Here is an 11,824-nt window from a genome sequence, read left to right on the forward strand (position 1 = left end):
GAAGAAGACGACGGCACACTAAGCTCCAGTGATTTTACAGGCTAATGTCTTTATAATCGTCATTTAATGAAAGCGTGAAATATGACCAGTATTAGCGGAAGATAAAGAACTATAACCCAGAACTAACTGCACACAGACGATGCTTGTTCATCTGGATTCAGTCATCTCAAAGGTTTGTACAAAACCTGGGAAATGTCTGAAAAAACAAAGAAATAATAACAGGAATAATTCAGCATGGAGTTAGCTTAGCTTAGCATAAAGACTGGAGGTAGGTAGAAACAGCTAGCCCTGGCTGCTCGCGCCTCTAAAGCTCTCTGATTAACACTTCACATCTCGTTCATTCATCTCGATCGGTGATGAATGACGGACAGTTGGTGGTTTTTGGAAAGATCCCTGATGAAGAGGAGCACATCTGCTGGTTCGGCTCGCCGTGCAGCACCTCCTTTGGTTCATGGTGATGTTGAGACTCTTGGAAGTCGCAGCTTCTGGCTTCACATCACCGAGAAATTCTAAGTACACAACCCCCCCGTAAAAATGAGAAAATGCTGTTTATGTATTGATTAAAGAAACAAAATACAAGCCCTGAATTAGCTTTCGATGAGTCGGGCTAACTGTTTCCTCGTCAGTGAAGCCTCCTGACTCGGGCTCCAGCCAACACATCTTCTCATCTGACTCTCTGTAAGGAAGCAAACATGTTTCCACAGCATCAAACTTCCTTTAAAGGTGAATGTTTGGCTGAACTGTGACTTCAAACCGCCTCCCTGCGTCCACCTGTCAGGTGGTAATCACTCCGCCTGTTATTCCCCCAATCAGCCGCAGCCGTTAGGCTCCATGCAGGACGTCCTCCCTCCTAATTGCAGCACACGGAGACGGCCCGTGGCCTCGGCCTCGGCCTCGGCCGCCTTTGAACAAGTCTTTGCAAGCCGCCATACTGTGCTCCCATTCTCTGACAGGCTTTCTTTGCAGGCAGACCTGGGGGCGATTTGGACGAGGCGCAGCGTGAGGGGGGCTCCCTGTGCCAATGGCCTTGGGTTAAGCTTTAAAATAAGCCACCCGGAAGAAGGCGAACAGCGAGAGAGAGGAGAGCGAGTCGCTCCCCATCTGCCTCTATCAGCGCTGACATACTCCAGAGAGAGGGACGACTCGGAGACAGGTGGGTGAGGGGGGTGGGGGTGGGGGGGGGGAGGACTCTGTGACACTGCTTTGTGATAATGTCAATAATTAAACACTGTCATAGAACAGAATACCAGAGGACGGAAAAGATCGTGGAACAAGGAGGGGAGACGAGAGGACAGGAGGACAGACGGGAGGACAGGCAGGAGGACAGACAGGAGGACAGACAAGAAGACAGACAAGAGGACAGACAAGAGGACAGGCAGGAGGACACACTGGCTGCAGTCACTACCAGCACAGCTAGAAGACGCTGTCTTACGACAGCAACAGAGGCTGCGAGGACGAGGACGAGGAGAAATGTGATGTGTGTGGGGGACGGAGCGTGGCGTGATATGTTCATTAGCCTGCACCCAGAGGACATCAGAGCACAGCTGAGTTAGCAGGGCAACGCAGCGCTTAGCTTTGTGCACCGCAGCCCGGGGGGGCGCAGAGACAGCAGCAGAGACACATGCAGCTCATGTTCTGGAGGAAGACAAGCCACGTGCCATCACGCCGCCTCAGGAACCTCCAGCGTCTCGCCTCAGCCTCTGGTCTTCGCGTCCCCTCTCTCTCCACAAACCGGGTGATGGCCAACAGCACGTGTCCTACATAATGTCCCACCCCCAACCGCCACACAACCCCGAGAGATCAGACTTACAGCTCCGCTCGTCGCTGGCCTTGGCCGGGATCTCCTCCACGCAGTCGGCCGGAAACCAGCCCACCTGGCCGCGGGCGCTGCCCTCCCAGAAACCCCCCTCTCCGATGCTCAGAACTGGACCGAGGGGATGGAGAGGTAAGAATCAGTGACATTGGTTAACTTCATTTAAACGCCACATTTAAACAGGAAGTGACACAACATGAATGCACCATATAACTGTTTAAAACACCACAACATAAAAACATGACGACACCCATCACGGAGGCATTTTAAACAAAATAAAAACTCCCACATTTGTTCGAGGTTGTGATTAAATGTCATCCATTAGCAGAGCGAGCTGCAGGAGGTCTCAGCCGAAGCCCCCGACCGCCGAGGAATCCAGAATCAGTCAGGCTGGAAAATGAGCTCTGCAGACTGCCCCCCTTCAGCTCAGATCGGTCACACTTACGCGACACCTCTCGTGAACATGACGGAGTCTTTATCAATGCTCATGACTGTCGCAATTAAGAGTCATTAAGCATCATTCAGTCGATTACATCATCCTTAATGGAGGTTAGCGTTAATCGACACGGTGACCCTGAATGACGACACTCAGATTCGTTCATGTTCATGACATCATGTTGCCTAAAGGTCTGCTTAAAAAGCTTCAACAGAGATTCAGTTTACATTTCAAAACCTCAAGAAAAGCTATTTTAAAAAGCAGCTTTTTCTAAAACGGGATAATTAAAGAAGAGTCACACTTTATTTCATTCCGATTAACATCCCGTCGTCTCATTTGTTCTGCTTCAGAAGCTGTGAGGTTGGAGAAACTCTGTCTGACAGCATCTGATTCTGCTTGTTTCTGTAAACGACCACCACAGTTTCATAGCTTCATTGCTCCATCAGATGGAAATATTCTGAGATCTGTGGTTACATCCCAGTTTCTGCTCAGCTCTTCTCTACGAGACAGCAGTGGTTAAAGTGATGACTGAGCAGCATAAAAATAAAGATGATCAGTTATTATCTGTTACTAAATCATTCCTGTTGAGTATTAAAAACAAAAAGACGAGGTCATGATGATCTGTTTCCACGTTAGCAGCAGCGTGACGTTGCTGCGTCCTTCCTCTTTCTTTGTGCTGAAACAACAAAACAACAGAGCAGCCCCCCCCCCCCCCCCCCTCACCTTTCACCCTGTCGCTCTTGTAGAGGTTGATCTCTCCCTCGGCCTGGGCGGTGTAAGGACGAACCACTACAAAGTGTCTGCCCGGGACGGCGCTGTACAGCTTCCGTCTGGTGCCTACAGCCTCGCCGTGACCGCTGGGGCTGACGGAGAGAGAGAGAGAGAGGGGGGGGCGCCACGGGTCAGCACGGGAGGTTAAAGCGCAATCAGAAAACCAAGTTTAGCTTTACTGGGTCCCAAAGAGAGAACCACCGAATTCAACAGTCCTGCAGGAAACGGCGGTTTGAAGCTCGGCGTCGGTTTGCTGTAAAAGTATTTGAAGTGGAAACCAAAGTATTTATTGCAAACGTGTGTATATTCAATTCTGCACAATTTGCTTCTGGTGTGACGCTGTTGATGGTGTTGTCACTAACAACAGCATCTTAATAAGAGAAAACTGTCCGTGATATTGCTGCAAAGATTCAGTAAAATAAAAGAAAATCTACTCGTGAACTCGTCAGGCGACGTGTTTTATAACTTTAAAGCTGCTCGAGGAGAAATGACAGAAACACTGAAGGTTAAACGCTCAAAGTTTAAAGTACCTGCTCAAAGAACGGTCTGAAAGCGTTATGAGCATTAACAACACACACACACACACACACACACACGCACACGCACACACACACACACACACACGCACACACACACACAAACCAATTACGCAGAGGAGACGTTCAGAGACCAGCAGGCACGTGTCCTGCAGTAGTAAGTGGGGCAGAATATGGGCGGGCTCTGACCCACAGAGCTGAAGAGGCCTCTGGGTAAGAGACAAGACACTGAAGACCACACAGGGAGCGAGCCGGGACTCGGCTCCGTGTTGCAGAAGTAAAATATCAAACGATGGATCCTACAGATCGAGGAACAGGCTGCACTCATATATGACATCCACAGAGCTGAGATGTGACCACAGAGAGGATAACAGTGGTTCTGGATCATGCATCTGATATGATAATGTAGCGCCACTTAGTGGTCAACATCCATAACAACACTTGATGAACAGATGGAAGGATAGATGGAAAACAAATGCCATGAAGGACCAGAAGTACGGCGTTTTTATCCTAATTAAAAAATGTAAGTACATAATCTCACCGCCAGCATGTCGTTGAGTTTGTGCTAATCAGTCAAATAATAATGATTTTATTTTAAAAAAATCAGCAGCAGCTTAGAGTTTGATTTAAAACCTGCAAGCTGTTGACATTTTACTGGACATAAATGTGTCTGAATGGTTAAATGATGCAGAAATATCAAGTTAAAGGACGAATCACATACATGAAAGATTTCTTCACGTCTGATATATGAGGTCAAGCCACAAGGACAGAAAATCAGTTTAATATGAGCTTACGTCTAAAAAGATTTCAACTGTGTTCCTTTGGCGTCTCGCACATGAACTCGAAGATAAGTTGGAGGAGTCGGAGATAAAACCACAGCGTCGGAAAGACGAGCAGATTAAAGAGAAAGAAGGAAGTGGAGTACAAGAGCGAGGGATTGAGAGAGAGGAAGGAAATGGTTTTTTCAAGTAAGTGGGTCACCTTGTCCTGTAGACTGCGCTCCTCCTCAAACCTTCACGGGCCTTTGGAGAGCTAACCCCATTCAATACCGAGCGAGACTGCTCGCACAATTTCCAAAGGAAAGCCGTGGACAAAACTGCAACTGTGCAGTCTGAGCAGCTGCAAATACTCTGTGCACCACCGAGAGGCACAACACCGTAGTACTGTAGTACTCACACACAGCAACTTAAAAAGCTCCGTCTGATGGTCCACATGTGTTACAGCGAACTGTGCCGTTCTCAGCTCTCTCTGGTCCACCTTTAAATGAATGCGTCACAGTGACGGCTGGCCTCATTGAAACCCTCATTATGTGAAGCGGAAGTTGAGTTTGTTTTTTTGATTTATGTTCAACAACAACGCGACCACAACAGCACAACCCCCCCCCCAGCCCTGCGTAAAGATCGTCCAACTGCTGATGAACATCACTGATTACCAGCAAATTAATCATCACACTATTAAGACGCTGCAAAAGTCAAGTGTGTTTGAAGAAGTAATGATCGATATATACCCAAAAAGACATAAACCAAAACCTATATCTATAACTTCACACTTTTCTTGTTTTAACTGTACTGTAATTACAACGTTTACATTAAAGCGGCACTTTAGTCATTAATTATTGCACTTACAGAGTTGGGGGAACCAAAAGAAACAGATTAACAAAAGAATCGATGCAGACAGGAAGACATCCTGACTTTTACTCCATTAAAAACACTATTTCCTACATTTCCCATAATGCAACCTGACAGCACCTCTCTTGAAAACGCTACATCTTTCAAAAGCTTAATGCAAGTTTCTACCAGAGGCAACAAGTTTTATCTGCAACAAGACATTTATTTCATGTAATGACACTAAAAAATTCACACACACACACACACACACACACACACACACACACACACACACACACACACACAGCAGCAGCAGCAGCAGCAGCAAATACAGCTGTCACCTCACTGAGCAGTGTCCCTTCTGTTAGGAGACGTGCTTTTATTGTGAAAATCTGAAATTTCACACTCGTGCTGCAACTTTTTCCACAAGTCATAAAAGGTTCTTTTCACACGCAGAAATAAGTCATCATCATCATCCCTCGCTGCTGCGGGACCGAGCTAAATGTGGACTTGTGGGTATAATGATGTGGGAGAAGCATTTCCCACTAAGCCACTTCAGATTCAGATGAAACTGAATCCAGCCTACAGGATCAGCAGGTAGCGGCTGAGATGGAGAAACCGTCAGCCATGTTTTCCCTCATGCCCCCCCCCCCCCCTTTTTTTTTTTGCCAATTACCCAGGTGGCTTTGAGGTGCTAATTAGACAGTGTTGATTAATACCAGCTGTGCATAATTTGTGCTATTATTGGATGATCACCAGAGACAAGGAGGGAGAGGGAGAGAGAGAGTGTGGAGGAAGAGAGAGAGAGGGAGAGAGAGACAGAGAGAAAGGAAGAGAGAAAGAGAGACAAAGAGAGAGAGAGAGAGAGAGGAAGAGAGAGAGACAGAGAGACAGAGATAGAGAGACAGACAGAGAGAGATAGAGGGGAAGAGCTAGAGAGAGAGAGAGGGGGGGCAACATCACAAACACAATCAACGTTTGCATTTTCTACCTTGTGCAGTTGATTGTGTCGTGGACGCACACAGAAGTGACACAGAGGAAGAAACTGAGACAACATTTACACCCGGCGTTAACCTGCACTCTGTAGCCCAGGATCTGATCTGTCCAGACCACATCTGGAGGTGGTCTGGCTCAGACTGGGACTGGATCTCAGTATGAAGATGGATGAAGGGAGAGTAGTTTGTTAACATCACAGTGAAAGTGCAGTGAATGCACTTCATACAGTTTGGCCACATGTTTGAAGCTGCATTGATTGATTGATTATTTTGGCTAAAGGAACAAGCTGTGAACACATTATTGACCATTATTACATCCTAGCAAACAGCTGTTTATATAGCAGCAAACACAAAGCAACGTTAGCTACGTTAGTGAATCCAATATTCCCTCTCACTGCAGCTCTGCTTTGGTCCAGACTAACTCCTGAGGAGAACATCTGCTAAATGCTCCACCACAGTCTGTCTGCTGTTTGCTTAGCTAAAAGATGCTAAAAGGCTAAAAGAGCTGAGGGGAGACGCAGAGTTGTGTGATCATTCTGTGTGGGTTTGTTCACATTACACATGGTCACTGATCCATTCTTGTTAGAAATGTAAGGATTAATGCAGATGTAACGTTGGAGCAACGCTCTGGAGCAACGATTGCACGAGTGATGCGACCTACAATCCCACCAACGGCTTCACGCTCTGCTTACAGGCGGCTGGATGCAGCAACACCCCAGTAAAGGCCGAGAAGAAGGACACATTTAAAAAATGTTCTGCAAACATGTGATCATCTGCTGCTGGTTTACTGGACGTTTCCACCAACAGTCGAAAGAAAATCGTGGATGCAGCCTTTGTCCATTAGGCCCCAAAGCTCTGGAGCAAAGTACCTGCAGATATCAGGAAGCAGCTCGCTGAATATTTTCAAAATAAAACTGAAAACTTCTCTCTTCACTTCAGCCTTTAACTCACTCGCTCTGACTTCCTGACGCAGGTCTGAAACGTTTGCTTCTTTAAAACTTTCTATTTTTACCTTAATTTTATTATTTTATGCTGTGATTTGATGCTTTATCCTTATTTTTATTTTCATCTTTATTATCATTGTCAAGTGGGTTTTATTCTCCATTTTATTTTACATCCATTTTTTAAATCCATTTTTATGTCCATTCTGTCTTTTCTTTCTTGTAAAGCACTCTGAGCTGCAGTTCCTGTATAAAAGGTTCTATACAAATAAAGTTTATTAATTTTATTCTGAAATTTAACTTTGTTTGTTTACACAGGGTTCCTTGATCAGTAGGTGTAAATGCAAGATCCAGATAATCTCCAGGTTATTACCACACCTACAGAACATTTACACTTCTATACTTCTTCACTCGATGTTGATGTTCTACACATGAAGCAGTTGAACAAAACGCGTGTTTAACATCCATGGAAATAACTGCTTGTGTCACATTACTTAAAGTTTTAATACATTTGATCTGATTTCGTCCACTTTCCACACTCTCTCAAATTGGCGATTTTGCCTCGGTTATCTGCGTTTTATTGTTTTTTTGTGTATTGCTTTATGACAGAATCAAATCAAGCGTGGGAATTTTAGAAACTCACAGAGGAAATATTCTCTGTGGCGTAATCTCGTTTAGTTTGTAATATCACGCTTTAATTTCTTCAGACCCACGGAGATGGCGATGGGACGCTCTGTGTAACGTCCCTGACCGGATCACAGCCGTGCGGGAACCCTGCAGTAAAATCTGAGACCGTCCCTCGTGAACAGTCATTTTCTGCGACTGTCTCACTCTGTTGAAGACAACAGTGTCTTCAGCCGCGAGCGCTCGACAGATTCTTCATTGTTAAAAGTCAAATTACCGCCGGTCTTCAGTCGTCTCCAGATCTGTCTGTCCTGACACTGGACACATCTCATTTCTCACCACATCTAGCTGGGAAGCTGTTGCTATGACACCCGGGGGCTGACTGACAGCTGTCACCGTGTGCTTGTTTGTGTGTGTAAGTATGTGTGTGTGTGTGTGTGTGTGTGTGTGTGTGGGCTCACATGTGCATGTGTGTTGCCTTCTAACAACTGACATTCCACTGAGACATTGTCGTGTGTGTGGGCGGAGGTTGGACGAGGGGGGATGGGGCTGTTGGTGGGAGAGGAAGAGGAAGAGCGAGCGAGAGCAGAAGCAGAGCGAGAAGGTGCTTTAAAGGGCAGCTGGGACGAGCTGGGACGAGCTGGGACAGTCTGGACGAGCTCTGACGGATAAAGTTCACACTTACTGGACACGGACCGCCACATAATCTGCCCGTCCCAGATGGTTCACAGAGAGGTCGTGTCCACTCAAACGTGTCCTCAGCTGCATTTATTAAACATGAACCATATTTTAAAGAATTTGAAACAATACTTGCGTTTGATCGTGAATGTGTTTTAAAAACTAGGGCGGTTATACGTCCACGGTGCCTCAGGAGCTGAGCACACATAAATAGGTCTCAGTGAAAGTCCTGACCTGGACGTCCTCTACGAGGCATTATGTCATTATGCAGTAACTCCAGCGCAACACTGTCGGTGCGCTCAGCCACAAGCCCACTGGTTCCTACTGAAGACACAATCTGAAAAAATGACTCGCAAATATTAACTTTCATATAAAAGAAGTGTAGTTTTTGACAAATGTTGCAGGAGTCGAATCTATTTTAATAATCCAGCGCAAAATCTTAGCAGCAGGAGATCTGCAGGGGACTATTTTCAGCAGCGGAAGAATCCACATTTGGTGCTGTAGTGAGTGTTTGTGGCAGCAGGATGGTGTGTGTGTGTGTGTGTGTGTGTGTGTGTGTGTGTGTGTGTGTGGGACTGAGTCAGAAGAAACTCCAGTGTGTGTGTTCATGGTGATGAAGAACATGTCAGCTCACTGGTGTATTTTAATGGCTCAGATCTGTCAGTCTGTGACACACACACGCGGCCTCTTAGCAGATACAATCAATGAATGTCCTTTCAATCTATAATAAAATCTGACTTTCAGAAATGTTAGTAAGAATTAAATACCAACTCTGATCATAGAAATGTGACCCCGGGGAGCCCAGTAAAAGGTCACTAATTGCCTGGTTTCTACAACTGGGCCAACTGGAGCTGTGCAGAACCGGAGCTTCACGTGTCCCTGATAGGCAGCCCAGATAGACCGAACAAAAGGGTGATTAGGTTGCAGACCTACATTATTAGCAAATTTTGTATTCATTTCCTGCTCGCTCTCCTTTTCTATTGGCGACACCATAATGTGGACTTAAAGTATTTATAAATTAAGTTCACAGCTCAGTTCCAGGGTCTGATATAAATACTGATTTAATCTTCTTCTTCAGGGTTCCTGAAAGCTTCACTGACAAAGTGCTGAAAGGAACATGTGACTCCACGAGTGACATCCCACAGAGAATCATGTCCCTCTAACCTGCTGCAGGACCTGCTCCTGTTCTGAAGTAAAGGTTATCTGCAGAGTCAGGGCTCGTACTGTCCACAGCTGAAATGACTCCAAACAGCTAAAGACGAAGACAAATCAAAAGCTCGATCAGCAAACCTTTACAGCAAACATTCATGAACTCAATCGGTGCAAGATCTTCACAGTCCCAGCACTCAGAGGAACGATGGAGCCATTATTACCTCCTCCGCCTCCTGCTATTGTCACCTGTCACATGCAATTACACAAAAACGTCACCTTTGGTCCATGTTATTAACATGATCACAGACAGGCTTTGGAAACGAGTGTCATACTTTCAACATCAGCTCTGTGGTTGATTTGTGCACACTGACTGAATTCATTATGAATGAATCTGATTTTTCCCTCATTCTGTCAAGACAAAAGTCCAAGGTGATGTCGTCAAACTGCTTTTGTTTTGTTGCATCAGAGGTCAAACAGCCAAAGATATTTGATTTATGATGATAGGGAAGAGACAAAAAACAAGATTTAAGAAGCTGGAACCAGCAGAAAAGTGACTCCATTATTTTCTCTCTGCTGAATACTGAGTCATTGTTCCAGCTCTAATTATAAGCATATGCACACTAAGCTGCAGCTAACAGCTGTGTTAATTATCAATTCATATGATGACAATTACTTTTGGATTAATACATTTTTTCTTTAGTCTATCAAATGTCAGAAAATAGTGAAAGTCAAAATTTTCCAGAGTCCGAGGTGATGTCATCAATTTCTTCTCTTTTTATCTAACAAATGAAAATATTTAAATGGTGCAATACTGTGATGCTTATGTATATTATTTCTACTGCATATATATATATATATATATATATATAGATAGATAGATAGATAGATAGATATAATAAGAAAAACTTTAGAAACTTTATTTTTAAACACTTTTTGTATATATAGTTGATATACGTCTCCTTTATTTATTTTTGCTATTATTGCTGTCTGTAACAACATATTTCTCTGGCATGGGATCAATAAAGTTATATCTTATCTTAAATTACTATATTATTACAGTTGTTAGAATTGCTATTGTTTTAATATTAGTATTAGCAGTAGTATTCTATTATTCTTGTTATTTAATGTAGAATGTTGCACAACAGAAATATTTCTATACAGACAGCTGTTATTTATTGTAGCATAATACACATAGTTACATATTTACATTCACATATTTCATCATGTACACTATTTATGGTTGATTTATACTGTAGAATAATGTAGATAATTGTACATATTCTCTAAGATATTTCTTATTTCCTATTTTTATTTTTCACTACTTGAATTCAATGGGAACAGCTGACCCTTTTTCCCGCTCTGGGATCAATAAAGTTTTCTGATTCTGATGAAGTAAATGTTTGGCTTCATAAAAACAACCTCGTGACCATCTGATCTTTTCAGCACATTAAAAACTTTGAGATGGGCCGCGGCGTATGAATCAGAGAAAAGCAATCAGATTGTGGTTTTGGCTGAGGTTAAATACAGGAAGTGTTATTCAGTGTCACAGACGCGCAGGTCGTCCAGCGCATCGTGGACACGAGCCCGCGAGGATTCAGAGACGGAGCTCAGTATTACACTGTCAAATCAAAGCCGCCGACACACAGCTGGAGGTTACGTTACGTTTAAACTCCACGAAACAGCAGCTGAGACGTGAAGACATGTTTCACTCTGAACCTCCGTCAGTTCACGAAAACGTCTTCTGCTGATGATCAAACTCGCTGCTCTCGACGAGCTTATTAGTGAAACATGTCAAAAGGCACGATAGTGATGTTCATGTTCCTGCTGAAGCAGAGGCAACTGTCCTCCCCCGTCTCTCTGGCCCTTCTTTCATCTCCTCCTTCACTTGTCTTCCCTTAACTCCGTCCCCTCCACCCTCGCTCTAAACCCCTCATTCTGCGCCTTTATTTTCTCCTCTTCAGCGGCCTCCTCCTCCTCCTTCCTCTGCTCTTCATCCTGTCTTTAATTCTACTGCTTCATCTTCACATCATTTCTGTCTCCCCTTTCCTCTCCTCGACATTGGACAGAGGCAGAGCTGCAGAGTGTGGGTAGTGTTTGTGCAGCAGAGTGCTTCCAAATGTGTCCATCTGCCAAGGAGGAGGAGGAGGAGGAGGAGGAGGAGGGGGAGGAGGAGGTAGAGGAAGAGGCCAGAGAGCATGTGTCTTAATCGGGATTGACAGTTACATCGCTCCAAGTTAAATGCCCGTCACACTTTAATCCTCCGGCGGATCA

General features: G+C 44.6%; 1 protein-coding gene across 2 annotated transcripts in view; it reads right to left on the reverse strand.

Annotated features, from left to right (window-relative positions):
- LOC121606397 (SH3 and multiple ankyrin repeat domains protein 2-like) overlaps positions 1-11,824 on the reverse strand; it is a 198,406-nt gene that overhangs the window by 60,729 nt on the left and 125,853 nt on the right. For both annotated transcript variants that reach the window (XM_041936707.1, XM_041936698.1), the window contains exons 12-13: positions 2,973-3,112; positions 1,811-1,924 (exon numbers count right to left, since the gene is read on the reverse strand). In XM_041936707.1, coding sequence (XP_041792641.1) covers positions 1,811-1,924; positions 2,973-3,112 — 254 coding nt within the window. The remainder of the gene's footprint in view (positions 1-1,810; positions 1,925-2,972; positions 3,113-11,824) is intronic.

Source organism: Chelmon rostratus, chromosome 1 (genome assembly GCF_017976325.1).
Source record: "Chelmon rostratus isolate fCheRos1 chromosome 1, fCheRos1.pri, whole genome shotgun sequence".
Lineage (NCBI taxonomy): Eukaryota > Metazoa > Chordata > Actinopteri > Chaetodontiformes > Chaetodontidae > Chelmon > Chelmon rostratus.